The 18482-nt window shown below is 43.5% G+C and overlaps 1 protein-coding gene across 26 annotated transcripts in view; it reads right to left on the reverse strand.

Moving 5' to 3' along the window:
- Nucleotides 1-202: 202 nt before the first annotated feature.
- Eya1 (EYA transcriptional coactivator and phosphatase 1) overlaps nt 203-18482 on the reverse strand; it is a 312966-nt gene continuing 294686 nt past the window's right edge. For all 26 annotated transcript variants that reach the window (XM_076563734.1, XM_076563733.1, XM_076563735.1 and 23 more), the window contains 6 exons: nt 16428-16486; nt 16154-16314; nt 15144-15258; nt 14913-15034; nt 11508-11608; nt 203-1487 (listed from right to left, as the gene is read on the reverse strand). In XM_076563734.1, coding sequence (XP_076419849.1) covers nt 1407-1487; nt 11508-11608; nt 14913-15034; nt 15144-15258; nt 16154-16314; nt 16428-16486 — 639 coding nt within the window. In that variant the 3' untranslated portion in view covers nt 203-1406. The remainder of the gene's footprint in view (nt 1488-11507; nt 11609-14912; nt 15035-15143; nt 15259-16153; nt 16315-16427; nt 16487-18482) is intronic.

Consider the following 18482-nt stretch of genomic DNA (forward strand, 5'->3'; position numbering starts at 1 on the left):
TTTATGTCTGTTATGTCATAAGTAGAAAACAACATCGCAACATTAGTGTTTGTGATGATGGCCAGACATAGCCATTGTGGGTAATGAGGAGGGAAAGACTGAGCAGAAGGACTGATGGGAAGTGTTGCTGACCCAGCTATGTGGTAATGTCCTCTTTGATACAAACAAGAAACCCAGACACAAAACCCAGACACAATAATAATTCTGAGCACATGGAAACTCTGCTAGGCTCCAATTAATTTTATTAATAAAATATATCTATCATCTATATTCTTTCTGTGGGATGAAGCATTCGAATAATCATTCTTTTCCAAGTAGTTACATATAATACATTAGTGTTGAAATGAGAAAGTGAGGTGGGCCGGAAGACTTTAAATTTTTTTTCAGTTATGAAACTGTTGTGTTATTTTTATCAAGGCCCTTCTAACCAACACTAAAAAAAAAATTAGAAAAATTGATGGGATAAAAGATTGGGAAAATAAAATCCTTGTTGACACTTGACATTCATGCTTTTGGTCTTAGATAACATTATCAAAATGTCCATTATCTACAATATTTATACCCAATACTTCGCTAAGGCACTGCAGGAGTTTGTGCCCAAGCTTCCTATGAAGGCATTTCTACCTCCTAATAGCTTTTCCCTAAACAGAATGTAAAAGAATCATCCATTATTACAAATTTACACCAAAACTTCTTTCTGTACACGATTGTCTCAGTGATGTACATTTTACATGTTTAAATTAGACATACTTTAAACTACTTTGCAATGTGCTAAAATTCAAAGTATTTGCTGTATTGTCAGGCAAAGGCCTTTTCATTGATTATTTCTTATACTATCGTCCTTTCAACTGTTTGATACTGAGAAGTCTGTCTTGGTGAATTATACGGTATGTAAATTATACCTCGGCAAATCTGCTTCTTGAAAGTCTTTTCATAAATAAGTAGCGATGTACAGATTGCCCTGGGTAGGAGACACCAAAAAGTAAACCTTTGAGAGGATCCCTCCACTGATGTCCAGGAGACACATCTCAGTCTCTGTTGTGGAATCAAGTTTGCTGGGTTGGAGAAGCTGTTTATGTCACATTTGCTGAAAACCAAAGTGTCTGTAGGTCTTTTCTTCACAGGTTTGAACCATGTAGTTAATGTAGCCAAGACACATCACACTGTGCTAGAACATTCTCATGGCTTATTTTCATTGGATTCACAGTACTAGAGTCAACAGCTGTTCCGAAGAAATACACATGGTCCTCCATTAACCTGGAGGGGAGCAGTCAAGACCACAGCAGCCATTCACCCATATGTTGAAATTGGTACATTCCACAGTCCAGCACCGACACAAGACTGAGGCCTGCTGGATTGTCTCTGGCCACAGGGCAGTTGCGCAGTGTCAACTTGGCACGAGGCTGTTACAGGTACTCTAATTCCAAGGCATGATGCAGGGCCATGAGGTCCGAGTGACTGGAGACCCTCCAGAAGGGCATAGCATGCTGCAGAGGGCAGACATATGGTGAGGACAGAGAGCCTGACCCACACCAACCCTCCCATTTCCTTCAGAGAGACACTGCTGTGCTCACCCCCATTTCAGGACTGTAAAAACTGGCAGTCAGTACATGCATGCCACATACACTTAAACCACAAAGAACAATGGTGTGAGTGCAGTATCCATTTCTCCCTACTAGAATGCCACTGTGACCTGAATGATAATTCCAAACTTTAAATAAAAGTCACTGAAAAGAAACCAGGGCTTTTTGATATATGTCCCTTGTGGTTGTCAATGTTGAAAGCTTTACAAAGCTTATACTTCATGGGTTGAAACGTTCTCCTTAGTTGGCAGGGTTTTACATTTTTTTCTAAACACAATCTTGCTCATAGATGAAGCTACTTTTCTTCTTCCTGACTATTCCATGTGGGAAAAGATTGCAAATGGGCATCTAAGGTCGGTGTGAGTGCATCTGCAGTTGTGTAAGCTGTTAGGGCACAAGTCCAGTCAGAAGTGTCTGGGAACCCCTGCACAAACCCATCGTCCTGGAAACAGGGTGTACCTCCTTCCCCGGAGGCTAGAGCAGACTGCTTACGGTATTTACGTGGCAGCAAGATCTTTCTCGGAGAGCAATATTCTGTTTTCTTCACAGGAAAACAGATTTCTCTCACACATAATCATCTAGAGGCAGATGTATGATTCGCAACTATAGTTCTGAAGAATTTGAGGCAATTTTATAAGAAGTAGAAAATCTGTCACAGAACCTGAGTTTTAAAGATTTGTAGGTAGTCTGATATAGCTCATAAAGCCATTATATAATGGTGCACATATTATTTAATATACTTATAAATGATATTAATATTATTAATATGCTCAAATTACCTGCTAAAGTCTTTTCCTGCATTCTCTAACTCTAATATTGAGCATTCTCAGCAGTCTTCTGACAGGCATCTATCTATCTCTGTTACCTGTCAATAAGAGGATAGTCCAGAAACGAATGCCTAAAATCTCCACAGATATTAGATTGTAATCTGTACCATGGCTCATTTATTTATTCAACAAAGATTATCTTTTGTGTTTCTGGGTCCATGGTCTAGGAACACAAGAGTCCGAGATGTAGATGGCCCCAGCTCACCCTCTCAGACTGTGGAATGCAGGAATTCCTCAGGGTGCTAACGGAGTAGGGAACTAGGGAAATACCCCAAAGAAGAAAGGGACAGTTGAGCTGGGTATGGGAGGTGACCATTTGGAAGGGTACCCAGATGGCTCTTCAGCTTGAGGCATAGATAACAGAGATAATGGAGAACTTCACTGACACTGACTAGGTGTGGGAGAAAGATACAGCCGGCTGGAAAAGCCAGAGGGTACACGGCCCCATACACTCTAAATCACGTTATTGATAATAGTGAGTTATGCTACATCGGCTGTTCTGTCAGGCTGTGTATAAGGTGACTCAGTGGTAGTATCACTATTCTACTATGGAAGGAAGAGAAGAGAGAGGTTTAAGTGATAGCAGGTGAGGCCTGAAAGTAGGATTCCTACCAGGGCTGGGCTAAGTCTGAAGCCTAGATGCTACAGTGTTCCGCTCCTTGCTTCTTGTGGCCTTTTCATGGAGCTGCAAGCTTGCAGCACCACGGCAAGGCGGGTGTACACAGACTCCTGTTTCTCCCTGTTGACAGCAGATACTGGAAAGTTCGAGTGACTGATTCACAGAGGAGGGTGGCAAACTTATCACCTGCCATACAGAAAGCTTTCTTCCTTTTTCTTAGTAGAACGAATTCCTGCATATTGTAGAACACTTTAAGACTATAGAACCACGTCAATAAATACAAATCACTTCTTTCCCTAACATTAAAATATTAAACACTAAACCACTGTAAGCATAACTATATTTTGATATATGTATATACAAAAATTATCCATATATACAATTTGTACTATTCAGCATGCTCACTGGATCTTTAACTCATTCTAGATACATAATTTTTTAAAGAAAGCTATTCATCATTTTCAACCTGTAGTTGATTTAACTGCCTCCATAGTATCTATATTTATAAACTTTGTTTTTGTAATTAACTTGTTTTTTATACCTTATTATTTTTTAAAGTTTTACTTTAAATTTTGTATGTGTGGGTGTGTGCATATAAGCGCAGGCGCTCTTGGAGGCCAGAAAGGGCACTGGGTCCTCTGGAGCTCGGGTTGCAGGCAGTTGTGAGTCATTTCACTTGGATTCTAGGGATCAAACTCAGGTCCTCTGCAAGAGTAGCAAGTGTTCTTAAGTGCTGAGCCCTCTCTCCAGACACTTCGTTATGCTACTGTTAGTGATCCATTCTCCAGAGCAGCTGCTGTTCTTCTTATTAAGTACAGGTACTTCAGGGGGCTAGTAGCATGCTGAAGGCTCTTTAGATGGCCGGCCAGAAGCTTTAGAACAGCCCCCTTCACAAACACATAAACTACTCGTGGGAGCTCGAGTGCTCTGGAGGGAAGTGTGTTTGCTTCAGATAAGTCCCCTTTACACACAACTACCGTCAGTTCAAATCCGAAAGCTACTGCTACACTGCGGCGTGAGGAATGACATGAGTGACGGAGACATTGAAAAGGGAACTGGTAAAAAAAAAAAAAGAAATCCAGTGACCCCATTGACAAGTTAAGGTGCAAAATAGGCACTCTGATTCATAGGCTGCAAAATCACCTCTGGGAAACTGTGTCTCATCCATTCAGGTGTACTGGATGCCAGCGAGAGCACACTTAGACTGCTTAGCTTTAAATTCGAATAAGAATATCTAAAAAGAAGGAATTATTCAGAGTCCTGAGTTAGATTGTTTTCTAGCATTGAGATAGCAGGAACTTCACTCTTTAGAGCATTGATAAACCCAGACCAAGCTGCACCCTGAAAACTACACCTGTGGTGTAAGATCGCTCATCTCAGGGCAGGGGCATCGAAGCTGCTCCTGGGAATAAACCTGCCAAAGGTTCTGGGTGAGAGCTGACAGATCCTAGAGACAGCTGCACTGAGAATATCATCTCCAGCCTCAGTACCATCTGCTCAGAGGAAGAATGGCTAGTGATGTCTGCTGTGGTGAGCAGCTTCAACCTCATAGAACCAGAGGGGCGCTAAACAGTGTCCACAATCAAGTGGCTGATTAATAGAAGCTAGCCTAGTAAAGAAAGCCAGTGACTCTTGTTAAAGATCGTCAGATCAACATTATATAGGGTAATGCTGGTTAATAGAAGATAGCCTAGTAAAGAAAGCCAGTGACTCTTGTTAAAGATCGTCAGATCAACATTACATAGGGTAATGCTGGTTAATAGAAGCTAGCCTAGTAAAGAAGGCCAGTGACGCTTGTTAAAGATCGTCAGATCAACATTACATAGGGTAATGCTGGTTAATAGAAGATAGCCTAGTAAAGAAAGCCAGTGACTCTTGTTAAAGATCGTCAGATCAACACTACATAGGGTAATACTTTTCCTACCCAAGTACATAGATTTTATACTTGACACTACTGGGGAAAACTGGGTGCAATGAAGTGTGTGTGTGTGTGTGTGTGTGTGTGTGTGTGTGTGTGAGCATATTATTCTTGGCCACTAAACATGAATATTTCTTCTATAAAACCAGAAAGAAGGGGTGCCAAAAGAAGAAAAGAGAAGCACATGGCTTTGAAGAAGCCTGAGCTCAACTCCTCCCCATTAACCCAATGAGGTTCCTTTAGGGCACCTTCTTCCCAGAGCTCCAGTTTATCAGTAAATGAACTAGTTAGTGTAAATGATTTGTGGTTGCTTCCAAGTTTAGAGTTAAAATAAAGGCCGTTTCCCGCGGATCACTGTAGCTGCAGCAAGAACCAATAACACAAGAGCATGCCCCCATGGCTCAGGACCACTGCGGAGAGAAGGCAGTTCCAGATTGATTGGACCATCTCATCACAAGCGAGGCGTTGTGAAAATAAGAACAAAAATGATGACCGCAAAGACAGGGAGGCTCAGCAGCAAGCTGGGGTACCCAGAGTTGGAAGAATAAACAAAGATGGGGGGATGGGGATGGGCAGGGGTGGGACTCCTGGTTGGATACACAAAGGTGATGGTGACCAGATAAAAGGGGTTCAGGAAGCATCTTCTGTAATTAGCCTGGAATGTCAACAGGCTGGAATGGTCTGTTCATTACACAGACTAAGAAGGAAGGAGGCTTTTCAGGGGGCCTGCTCTGAGAATATAGCGAAGGAGTTTAGATTTTTATCTTGTAAATGAATGGGAAGGGAGGCCAATATTTGCTGAGTGCCTCAAAACAAAGGGAAGGAGGGATTTAGAGATTTGGAGGTGTGACTAGCTCGTTACAGAGAAAGCTGCCTTGTAGTTAGAATGCAGGGCAAGAGACACACAGAAAAGAGGGGCATTGGAGTGGTCAGTGCCTGGGGGACACCTGAATTCATTTGGTGAGGTCAGACCCCAGGAGGGACAGGATGTGTCTGATGGAAATGGAGATACTCATCATCCCTAACAAGGGGGAGCTGAAGTGGGCAACCAAGCCTAAAGGAGCATAGGCTTGGGAGTCCTTAGACCAGAGTATGTCCCAAGGGGAACACAATGACATGTCATTCCTGCTCTTCCTGCCTATAGGCACAACTCTTCAAATCTCCTTCCCGCTGAAAGTCTACATTTACTCCTTCTGGTCACACATGACATCCATCACATAAAAAAGCTCTGTGCATGGCTGTTCACATGGAAAGTGAAGTTTGCACAATTATTAAAAATGCATTAATAAAAATCTCCTATAATAGAAAAGCCTCTCCTCACTGGCACAAATATTGCACTTTCAAGAATGTACTCACAGAATGTTCACTGAGGATCTGCTTGTAACACTAAATGCTAGAACCCCCAAAGGGCTGGGAAAATCATAATAGCACATCCACACGGTAGCACACTGGTATGGCCACTTAAAGGATTAGCGTTGCAGCGCTCTGTGTTCTGGTACAGACAGCTGCCAGGACAGACTGCTCAGTGAGAGAGGAAATGCAGAGAAAATACGCGGAATTACCAACTGTGTTTCAAAAACATAAAGCCTATCTGAGCTGTGCACACATGACTGCTTGCATCCAGAGGTTCAAATACGTCTGCCGTTATAAATAAAGAGACCTCAACAGACTGATGATTCTAACCGCACACGGTAAAGACACAGCCCAGCATTGCGCATTTAGTCCTTGTGTCTCTGCTTCCTTTTAGGCCAGTGATGCTCAACCTTCCTAATGCTGCGACCCTTTAATACAGTTTCTCAGGCTGTGGTGACCCCAACCTTAAAATTATTTTTGTTGCTATATCATAACTGTAATTTTGCTGCTGTTTAGAATTGTAATGCAAATATCTGTGTTTTCAGATGGTGTGAGGCAACTCCTGAGAAAGGGTCCTTCAACACCCAGAGGGTCGTGACCTGCAGGTTGAAGACTGTTGCTTTAGGCAAAGAGAGCCAAGACCTAGCATGCAGGATGGGATAATTAAGTGTGAACAAATGACTTTGCGATAATAAACTAATCTCTACATAGTGCTCAATCTCTGTGTCTCCCTTAAATAAAAAACAAAGAATTAGATTGTATTACAAATGTGTTCTTTTTTCTCTTTTTCAACAAAGGTGGCTTTCTCCGGAGTTTAAAATGAGGCCCTACTGGCCAGGTACTCAGTTTAATTTTGGATCTCAGCAGGTTTTGGAGTGCACATTTAAAAGGGATAGCTTTTAAATGAAATCTTGGTCAGAACATAGAATAATGGGTGCTTGCCATTTTTTACCTGCTACTCATTGAAGATTTAACTGGGTCTCAAAAAAAAAAAAAAAAAAAAAAAAAATCTAGCAATAAAAACTATTTAATCACTCTGATTTTTTAAGTTTTACCCGTGCTTAATTAGCTCAATCAAGCCAAGTTGTATCTTCGTTTCTGAGGAAGTACTTTCATGATACAAATTATGAAGTTTGACTGAATTACTTAGGAAAATCTGGCTGCATTAATGGAAGAGTCAGCAAGGGGCGCGCCTGGACAACAGCTTACCGGTTTCTGGATTTGAAGGGCCCTCTCTAGCCGAAGAATATGATTTAGGCAGATAAAAGACATCTGTCTACAGGGATGAAGAGAGAATGCGGCAGCACTTTTAAAAGAACACAGAAAACTGAGAAGCCAGCTAAGCAGTTAAAATTGGTTTTGAAGAAAGGCAAACATGTTATGATTTTGATGTGAATGCTCAAATTTTCAGACCTTCCCAGGGAGGGGCGCTTGCTCGCTGCTAATTCTGTTCAGTGATTTCAACCACCTGGTAACTAATATATCAGAATGATGGCGTGGTTTAGAGGGAGAACGTATCCCCGGGTAGGAGGGGCAAAACAGAGCTCTAGATACCTGTATGCAAACATCTGCCCGGACAGACAGCTGAGTGAAAAAACAATTACCGTGTACAACGAGGAGAAAGGAGACACCTGTGTAGGTGTCCTCACCCAACGAAGAAACAAACGTACCCAGGATGGAAGCTTAACAAGCCGCATAACTTTTTAAAAATGAAATCTTAGCATGCTTGGAACGTTTGAGTTTATAGTTTGAAGGAGCATTGGCTTCCAATCACAGTTTGGTCAATACCTTGCTATTTGATTCAGCCATTTTTTTTTCTTTCTCTCTTTCTCGGCTTGGCTGTGGTTCTTTGAGACAGGCTCTTACTCTAGTCCAGGCTGGCCTGGAGCTCCCGTTTTCCTGCTTCAGTCCTGTAAGGACTGGGGTTAGAGGCATGTGTCACCAGGCCCCGATGAGTCTGTTTTCTGTCAAATGGGCCAAGGAGGACACTTCTTTACAGCATCATTGTGAAGTGGTAATGAGATATTGGAGGGGAGTACCTGAAAATGGGGGTGGGCTGTGGAAGGAGTTTTAGAGCCGGCGCCCCATGTTCCCTATCGGGCTCTGATCTTGGGCCTGGTGTGGGTGGCCATTTCCAGTCACGTCGTCCCTCTGACCTTGTCTATGCGTGTGTCTGACAGGTGACACTCTGTCTTTCTACTCTTCCCCCTCTAAGTTAATTATTAAATAGTCCTCACTTCTAGGTACAACTCAGCTCAAAAGCTACTCACATATGTCACCAGTTCTGAAGTCCCTGTCTTTTCCTTCATATTTGAAGAATTACTATGTAAAAATTAGTTTCTTTTCAAGACGAGCTCAAACACTGTCTTGAAAAGGCTATGTAGTCTGTTACACAGGGTTTTCAATGTTTTGCAAGGTATGAGATGCTAACCTTCTGAAAGCTGGCACTTTTATACACACATAAGCAGGTCACAAGGTCCAAGGAGCTTCTTCCCCCACCCCACTTACCACATACATCCATTCACTCTCAAAAATCAAAGTAAAGACCATTCATGAAAATTCAAAGAGAATGTTCACTGCTGGTAGGTACCTAATTTCTTTTTGGTGTAAAAAAAATAATAATAATAACATGTCCAAAGATAAATAGTGGAGATAATTTTGTCTGCCCTTCGAGGACAGAAAATGCAGTCTTATTACACCTTTGAATTCTTGCATCAGACCAGGAGTTCCTGCCTTCCATGCTGTGCTCACCAGGTCTACCCATCTCAGAAACATCTCAGAAAGACCTAGGAAGAGACATGCCCACAGTGGGATTTTACCTGCTTTTGCATCTTATGTGAACACATTTACAGCTCTCCTCCTGTGAAACACAAACCAGAAAGCCACACTCTGGTAACTTTCTCCTGAAATTAAAATTTGGAAGACCCAGCTCAGAGGGCAGTTGGACAGCTGGCTCAGGGCCACGGCAGAGCAGATTGCTCAGGAGGGCCACATTGTTCAAAGGGGCAACTCTTCCTCAGGCCCTTATGGCCACTAGGAGGTTCTGTGTAGGGATATGCCTTGGGAATTCCAGAAACGTTCCAAGGAGGACAACTTGAGTCTGGATTCCCACCAACCATTTTTCTTCAGTTTCCAGGATTGAGTTTGGGGAACTCTAAGTTCAGGCCGACAAATGTACCCAGCAACAGTTGTGGTTCCTATTAAGCACTAACAGGCCAAGTGTGTGTGTGGTTCAGCCAGTGCCAAGCACATCAGTGGCATCTTCTGTCATGAATGGACATAAGGCCAGTGTCTGTGCTCTTATTGGAATTCAGAGTCACTGGAGGTGAAGGAAGCTCTCTTCAGAGCTTATGAAAAGGCTGCTACATGTCACCCATGACAGTCAGTGCTACATCTGAGACCTGAACTTTGTGTGCCATTTCTGACTAGGCAAAAGGCAAGAGAACTGAATATGTTGTATCCATCATGGTGGGGGAAAACAGACTCCTATGAATGTGCCATTTCTGACTAGGCAAATGGCAAGAGAACTGAATATGTTGTATCCATCATGGTGGGGGAAAACAGACTCCTATGAATGAGTTTGTGGGGGAATGGAGGGGCTTTATTCATGTCAGGACAGGATGTCCTTAAAGAAATATGGAGTACAACTGTACCAAGATTTAGAGATAAATCAGAAAGTTGAAGGTAGAGTCTCTAACAAAAGACCTCCACCCCAAGATCACTGTTGTCAAAGAAGACATTCATAATTATTTGTGTAATCCTAGTTGCCATTTGTTGTCTTTGTGAGAGTCACATGTCTTAGTGGATCTAATTGGTCAAAAAGGCTAAGGAGCTAGGTGCTGTGATAATCCCCACTGGGGAGACAGAGTAAAATGAAATGGAAAGCTTAAGAAACTGGTTCAAAGTCACCCAATAAATGGACAGCAAAGCTGGAAGTCATATGTAACCTGGATTGGCATACAAGCTATTTCCACTACAATATCTCCTGTTCTAGTAAAATTGAGCACTATTATAAAGAAAAATCCTAAAAATGAAAGATGTCTGACATGAGTTTTGAGAAACATGCCAGATAATGACAGAGGATTTGGGAAAAATATTCTGGAGGAATGTAAATTGGCATGGCAAAAGAGAGGTGTGAATGGTTTGAATATGTCTCCCGGAGGTCACAGGTTAGAAATCATCCTGAATTTTCTATGGTGACCTTAGTGGAAGGCGGGAACTGCAGGCAGTAATGAGGATCTTTTAAACTGAGCTCATGATGTGAGTGGGCTGTGTGTGTAAAAAGGAGCAATGTGACATTACAGACTTTCTACAACGATGGAGAAAGACCTTGCCCTGTGTCCACAGGGGATGTCCTCTGCTGTTTTATGATGTAACAAGAGGGTCTTCATCAGATGCTGACACCATGCTCTTCAATGTTCAAGCCTCCAGAACTGAGCCAAACCAATCTGTTCTTTATAAACTATCTAATCTCAAGCATTTTGCCATAGTGACAGAAAATGGACTAAGACAGCCGGTCACCAGACGAATGTGACTGCAGTGTTGGATGAGGATGGAGAAAGACCAGAAAGACAAGTTGTAAAGATTGCAAAGACCCTGAGTGTTGAGTAAGGAGTTGGGCTCCTCTCCTTTAAGAACTGCAGCAAGATGCCAAAGGAGACAGTTTCTGCTAGGGGAATGCTCAAGTTACAGATGCAGAAGCCGGGACACCCGTAATGGGCCACAGGGCACGTCTTCAAGTGGCTTTTACGGTCATGGCCACCCTCCCCTTTCCAGTGCTTCAAGCAAGGCAGATGTTGTCCTTATGAAAGAAGGTGCAAGTCTTCTAGGGCAGTGAACTCATGCCATCTTTGCATGCCAGCTTGACTACAAGCAAACATCTTTCTAAAGTGTTGCTTGAAAGGGTGAGAGGCAGCACCAGGACTGGGTAATGAGATGGGAGCCACCTGACGACGTCTTCCCTGTATGCAAGGTAGAAGGAGAGTATGGGTGCCACCTGTGTTCTGGAGGGTGGCTGCAACGCTACGCTTGCTTTCCTGACCAACCACGACTTGAAATGCTCACTCATGTCAGTAGGGTTCTACGCTGCCCCTCTCCACGTTTACGATCCTCCACCTTCCACAGTCTGTGGTAGGAAAATGCCCGTATGTAAAAGGAGTCCATTTTGAGGACGGAGGCTGCTCATGGCACCCGCGGGGGAGGCTTACCTTTTTTGCCCCTTGCTCTTCTTCCACCCCGTCTCCTATGACAACGTACACCACTTTCCTTCCAAACCTTTGGATTATCCTCTCGAAACAGCTCTCCTTTCCTAGTGGGTAGGAGCAAAGGAGAGAGGTGTAACAGCTGGGTAGCCCAGTTTGACCATGCTGGGAAGCTTTATACAGACGCTTTGTTCATGCTTCTGATTACACGCCACCTCACCCAGGGAAATGTGTCTCACCACTTGAGAGATAAGAAGACAGCACGATGTGGTAAAGGTTGTGTATGCATTAGTAGTATGTTAGCTGACTCTTGAAAATTGGTGGTCTGGGCCACATGATGCCAAGATAGCTATCAATGTGGCCTGCCATAAAATCACAAATTTAAATTCTAAGGGTTTTTGTTTTTGTTTTTGTTTTTTGTACCATTGCACAATTCTTAAGCATGAACTTTGACAATGCCATGTCTCAATGCCAAAATGTTGGACACCCCTGGCTGAAATACTCTTTTCTAAAGGACTTATGACATAAACATTGCAGAGTGTGTGTGTGTGTGTGTGTGTGTGTGTGTGTGTGTGTGAGCGTGCGCACACGTGCTGACTGCATTGTAGTAACACACTCTTTCCTTCCAAGCTGAGACTTAAAAAGGCATGCAATTCTGGCAGCCTATTTTAACTTGACTTAAAAACTTGTTATATCAAGCTGAACATAATACAAGACCAGTGAGAGTGATAAAAACAACCACTCAACTTGGATTCGGTATAGCAAAAGAAATCACACACTGGCATAGGCTTCTCTCTCCACATGCAGGTGGATAGAAAACCACGCAAGGCCTACTGTCTTTGCTTGAAGATGTCTCATGAACATCCTCTTAAAGTAAATGCCAGATATCACGGGCATGGGTACTACACAGACTGCGGCCACTTCACCCGGCCATCTCCTGCTCAACCAAGCACTTTCCTAGAGGCAAAGCAGGGGACAGGTAACAGAACACCGTTATCTGTCTGCTATCTTTCCCATGTCAGGACTTCCTCCGGACTCGGCTGGCGGCTGCGCTGTCAGCACATCTCCGCAGCTAATGCCAGCTTTGTTTCTTCTCAGAAGAGATCGGTGTTCCAGGTCTCAGCTGCCAATAAGGTCATTTTAATGGACAATGGGACAGTTTACAGTTCTCCAACGTGAATGGCTGAGCAGGGCCTGCACCTCTTTCAAATGAGGATCAGATATACACATGAACAAATTGCTTGTTTGCTTAAACAAATGTCTGCTTTATATTTGTATTTTGCACTGAGATCTCTCGTTTGCATCTGAGAGAATGTAATACAGCCAGCCTTAGTCAAAGATGCCTTTCAATGCTTTAGTTCTCCACTAAACTGTGAAATGTTAAATCACTTTGAGAAACAAATAGACAAACAGCATTTTTCCTCTAGATGGGAAAATAATTAGCTATTTTGCAAAGCTGTATTGTGTTTGACTTGTGCAGAAAGGAAGGTTCAAATGATGGCTATGAAAATGTAAACAGTTTTTTCTTTGTTCTCTTTTATTTCTTACAGTGTTAGGGATAAGACCCAGGGCCTTTCTCACAGGTTAGGCTAACTTCCTCTGGGCTAACACCCTATCTATCCCCCAACTCTGCAAATCCCTTAAAGATTATTTAAGGGTGAAGTTTGGTTGGGAAAAGAAAAGAAAATGTCTTCCCTGTGTACTGTCACCTACAGGTTTTATTGCAAACCTTGGGTTATATAGAGGTTCTTTTTTCACATGAAATATTAAAAAAATGAAGTTGGCCCCTTCCCTGCAGTGACCTCCACATTGACTTCACTGGATGACACAAGAAGCAATAATCCCAGGGCTTTCGATCTCGACTTTTATTATGTTCGCTTAGAAAATGTGTTAGCTTACAGAGCATGAGTAATTCTTCGACTTCAGATGGGCAGATTTCCAATGTGGTTGGTTTATCTGCCTAGGCTCTCTGCACTCATCCCTGTCATGATAAACCCCACTTTCCTGGTTAATCATGGCCATGCTGACCCCACTGCCTATAAGAAACTCGCGTCAGCTTCCTTCCATACACAGGCCTTGCTCCTTTTTATTCAAAAACCTCCCTTGAGCACATTCTAAATGCTGGGCACTGGTGCAATTGTGATGACAGAGAGAGACAAAAGGCCCCAGGAACATTGCAATCTGGTGGGCAATTCACACTATAAACAAATAAGGAATTCAGTGATCACTGAGCAAATGCTTTGAAGGAGACATACAGGGCACTGAAAGCCTGGGGAGACAGAGGCTGGACTTGAGGAAATCTGCTTTTGCCCTTCTGTCTTCAGATGGAGTCAGCAGTCAGAAACAGCCTTCTTTCCACCTATGAGGACATCATCCTCTTTCTGCCTTCCAGCAAGATGCAGGACACAAATGTATGCTGGCGGCTGATCCCCAGCCTCAGCATTTCATGAGGCCTGCACAGTAGCCACTCGGGGACAATCACAAGGCCCTTGACATGGCATTTCTCTGTTCCCTTGATTTCTGATAATAAACCCTCTTATTTGCCCTTCTCTACCCAGCAAATGCCATTTTAACTTCTGCTCACACTGACCTCTGATCCCTCCTGGCTGGGAGCAACAGCTTCCTCAGCCCTGCACACCGCCAGGCACTTAGCAGGATATCACCTTGTGGAGAGCATTTCAGAACAGAGCCACCTGAGGCTTGGCTCCTCGCCATTTACCCTGACTACTGAAGCCTGGATGCTTATGTTTCCTCATTTGTAAAATGTAAAGATGAACATGCAAAATGCCTAGTACATGTTCTCCACATCTAGGACAAGCCTGCTGGAGGCTCACTTGCATATTTTTTTGTCATAATGGACTGTAGGTAGTTATTTGCTCCCCTTGAGGACAAGTCAGGACTTCTCATCTTTTTTTTCCTTAGTTGATATCCTAACTACGTTTCTTATCAGACTTCCCGCCCCTCCCAACTATGTATTCCCCCTGTGGGAGCCTCCCTTTTCTGTTTTCCCAGAATTGAAGTGAGAGGTCAATTTTTACACATACTGAGCTAAAACTAACAAAAACCCATTTCCAGTAGAATAGAGAGAACTATGATGAACTGTTGTTCACTTTGTATGGGTTTGTATTACTTTTGCTTCAGCTCACAAAATGTTTGTGTTGGTGTTATCTAAAAGAATAAATACAATAGCCCAGAATTTATGTTAAACCATTTGTATCTTAAATGCCCAGTCTTCACCTTCTCCAGTAAAGTAACATTTCATCACTCGGTTACACCGGTTATATTCGATATTTCCTGTTCTTCTTCCCTTTTTCTGATACATCAAGAATTCCGAAAACAAGTTTCATTCATCGCCTTCCCATTCACACTGGCCTCAAGAAAAAGGACTAGCTGTAAACATAAAGAACTCACCTATTTTAGTCGCACTGTAAATATTCTCTATTGGAAACACAATTCCTAACCCATACAGCAGGACTTTGGCCAACGCCGGGATGAGCTGGGTCGTCGTTACTAAAATATTCACACAGTTCGTCCTATGAGAACACAAAGAGGAAAGGAAGACTGTTGACGAATAAGTCTTCAAGATAAGAAAGCCTGAGCAAGGCCCACTTGCTTCCCAGCCCGTGCCCACGGGCGCCTCACCGGGAGTGGATGAGGGAGAGCGCCTTCAGGGCCAGGGTCAGCCAGGAGTCTGTGAGCGCTTCTATCTCGGCCCTCAGCTGGATCCAGGCTTCCCTCTTAGCTGGGCCGAGCAGACCTGAGGGGAAAAGGCCCATGAGACCACCTGCTCACCCATGTGGCCATGCAGATCCATCGAGAAAAAACATTTTGCAGAGACCACCACTGTCCTTAAGCTGAAAGTTTTCAGCTATCATTCAGTTGCAATGTTGTTGTTTAGTTTGCAGGGAACACCTGTCCTGACATTCCCACCGCCCTTTCTTCTGATGGACCCTCTCTAACTATGGACCAAGAGTAGAGCTGATGCCCCTTCTGGCTCTGGGGTGGGTGCGTGTCCTTGGTCGGGTTAGGGATAGTGAGTCTTGGAATTTTGTCCGATTCTATGGTGTGATGTTTTCCCCTCCCTAGTTGAGAGAATAACTGGTGAATTAGAAGCCTTGACTCCTGGGCATCACCCTGCCACCTCCTGTGAGTGATTGACCTAGGACTGGCTCCTAGCTGGAGGAAGGCACCATATCTCTTGAGCTTCTGGATCCAGCCATCCTGGAAACAGCCTCATCTATACACCTTGCCTTCTATTACCGGACTCTTATTTCCTTTACACTCAAGCCACTTAGATTGCTGTGAACATACTGAAAAGACTCAGGTTAACACACACAACACAGGGTAGGGAAGAGTGGAAGTTATAGCCCATCTTGTATTGTGAACAAGGCTTTCTGGGAAGGACCACTGAGTGTGGGAAAGGTCAAGGAACTCACCCCAGGTCACCGCTGGTCAGGGAATGGCACTAGGTAGCCAAGGCAGCTGACTCTAGTCTTATATTTGTCACAAAATTGTAGTAGAATTTCATTACTTAGATGAAACTGTCCTTTTCTATTATACCCAGCAATGTGAGCCCCAGAGTGAGTGGTACCTTGGGGATTTTATCTAGACTATCTGAAGGCAGCCCACAGAGGCCTCCATCAGCCACTTGCCTCCCACATTGTTTTTGTAGGTGTTGTAGATTTCTTTTACACGTCTGTAGCGGAAGGCCAGCTTTCTCATCCAGTCCACACCGCCGCGGACACCGGTGGCCAGGCACAAATTAGCGCTGGTGGCTGCAGCAGGAAAGCCATCTGTCCCAAAGTTGTATGTGCTATTTAGAGTCAAGAGAAGCCCAGAGTTAGTCAAACAGAAAACGTGTCTGAATCAGCTGACCAATTCCACTCTTCACAGAGGAATGGTCAGTCTGGGTACCAAGGTGCTCACCTCAGGTCCTGGCCATTGTCATCCGATGAAACATCGTCTATATGGACTTGGTCACATTCCTAAAATGCAATTTAAGTGTGTGTGTTAATTTTTAAGAAGCACCTTTAAAACAAACAAACAAACAAACCAGTTATTTTAAAAACACCTTAACTGGCATGTTTTTCAACTGTGTCCATCAGTAGGTGGCAGTCTTGTTAAATTGACATTTTTACCTATTTGGGGCCCATTTCTATAAGAAATGAGCAGTGTCATCAAGGACTACTGCTACTCAGCTTTAGAAAACACACTGTTGTGTTTAGAAAGGAAAGTGATTGAAAACAATTAGCATGTGTGTTCCATAAACCTCAGGTACCTAAACACACCATACCGCTCAAAGCTTGATTCACAGAGTGCCTGGCCTAACTGAAACCAGACATTTTGGTAAATGCAACATGCTAGAAAAATTAAACCTGATGCTAACTGCCAATGATATTATGACCTCTGATTGCTGCTGAGCCACACACCAACAGAGCCTGAGGCCAGTGTGCCGAGGAGCCCAGACAAGAAATCTGTTACTGGTTTACTATTTATTTGAGAGATGTGAGTTTTATTCTCTCTCTCTCTCTCTCTCTCTCTCTCTCTCTCTCTCTCTCTCTCTCTCTCTCTCTCTCTCTCCTTCTTTTGCTCTTTCCTTCTTTTTCTCTTGTTCTCTCTCTCTCTGAGTGTGTGTATACACGTGCACCCACATGCTCAGGATTTAAAAAGCGTGGAAGACTTCAAAACTAAATAAAAATAATCAAGCCATATGGTGTGCTTTCACCAAACATTTTCCTGTTCTTTTTACTAGCATTACATATTTGTGGTACATACATAAGCACCGAGTTTACTAGTTTTTGTAGAATAACACTATTGTGAGCAGACACGGCGCATGCACCGCTCAGAACATCTAGTCACAGTCTTGGGCTGAAGATCAGCTGCATAGGTCCCCAGTTTCTGCACCTGTTCACACACAAGCACCAAGTGAGCCTCCTCTTCCTCTATGACCAGCCCCTGTGGTGGCCGTGGGAAGAAGTGGCCCTCTGTCGACATGAGTGATTTAGAAATAGAGAAGGTGTCTAGTACAGAAATGAGTGATCCTCACACTTGGCTTGCTTTTATACATTGCTCACACCCCTGCCATTTTACTCAGTCTCCATATAACCCACTGCACCTTAGGATCCTCATTTCTATTGGCGTTTTCATTTAAAAATATTATTAGGAAAGGGTTCTCCAGACAAAGGCTCTGGCAGGTTTCAGACAGAGTTAACTAACTCTAGCGTCTCTCCGCCAGTGAACAAACTCAGCTCCACCAAAAAGCACCGTAGTAATAGAAGGTGGGTTCTCCATGTCGCTGGCTCCTCTGGACAAATCCTCCTCTCCATGGGTTTGTGAGGAAGGCAGCACCAGACAGGAGTGGGAAGAAATTCAAACCAGCTGTGCCTTCACAGCATTAAGCATGCGACCCGCCCCCAGCCTCTCCCCAAAGCCTCTCTTTTGTAGGCAGCCCTCTCCCAGCAAGCAGCCAGTTCCAAGGAGGAAAAGACTTTGACCTTGTAACCCTCCTCCGGCTCTCCCGAGGTCTTCGACCTCAGATAAGAAAAAAGGAAAAGCGGGGCTGAGTCCTTCCCTCCGCGCTGACTGTGAATTGAACATTTGCAAAATGAGTCCTTCTCAGCAGACAGCAGGCATACTGCTTCTCAGCATCAACAATCCAGCCTTAGTCTAGAAGAGCGAACAACTATTTGTGTGTTCAACAACATAATTCTAGCTTTAAAGGGTTTCTGACTCAGGAAAAGAAATTTCAGAACTTTATCAAGCAATGCAATTTTTATGTTGTTTTTAAATTTCCTTGTTCAGCATAAGGAAAACCCGCAATGCCTTCAGAGAACTTTTCTCTCTTGTGCAAGTCAGGAACTGGCGAGTTAAAGATGTGTAAAAAGGAGGGTGGGTGGGTTTGACTTCAAGGAATCAAAACTGGCTGAGAGTTAGTTCCCCGCTAAGATGGGAAGGGTTGTTTGGAAAGCAGGGTGTAAGGAA

This window comes from Peromyscus maniculatus, chromosome 2 (assembly GCF_049852395.1).
Source record: "Peromyscus maniculatus bairdii isolate BWxNUB_F1_BW_parent chromosome 2, HU_Pman_BW_mat_3.1, whole genome shotgun sequence".
NCBI lineage: Eukaryota > Metazoa > Chordata > Mammalia > Rodentia > Cricetidae > Peromyscus > Peromyscus maniculatus.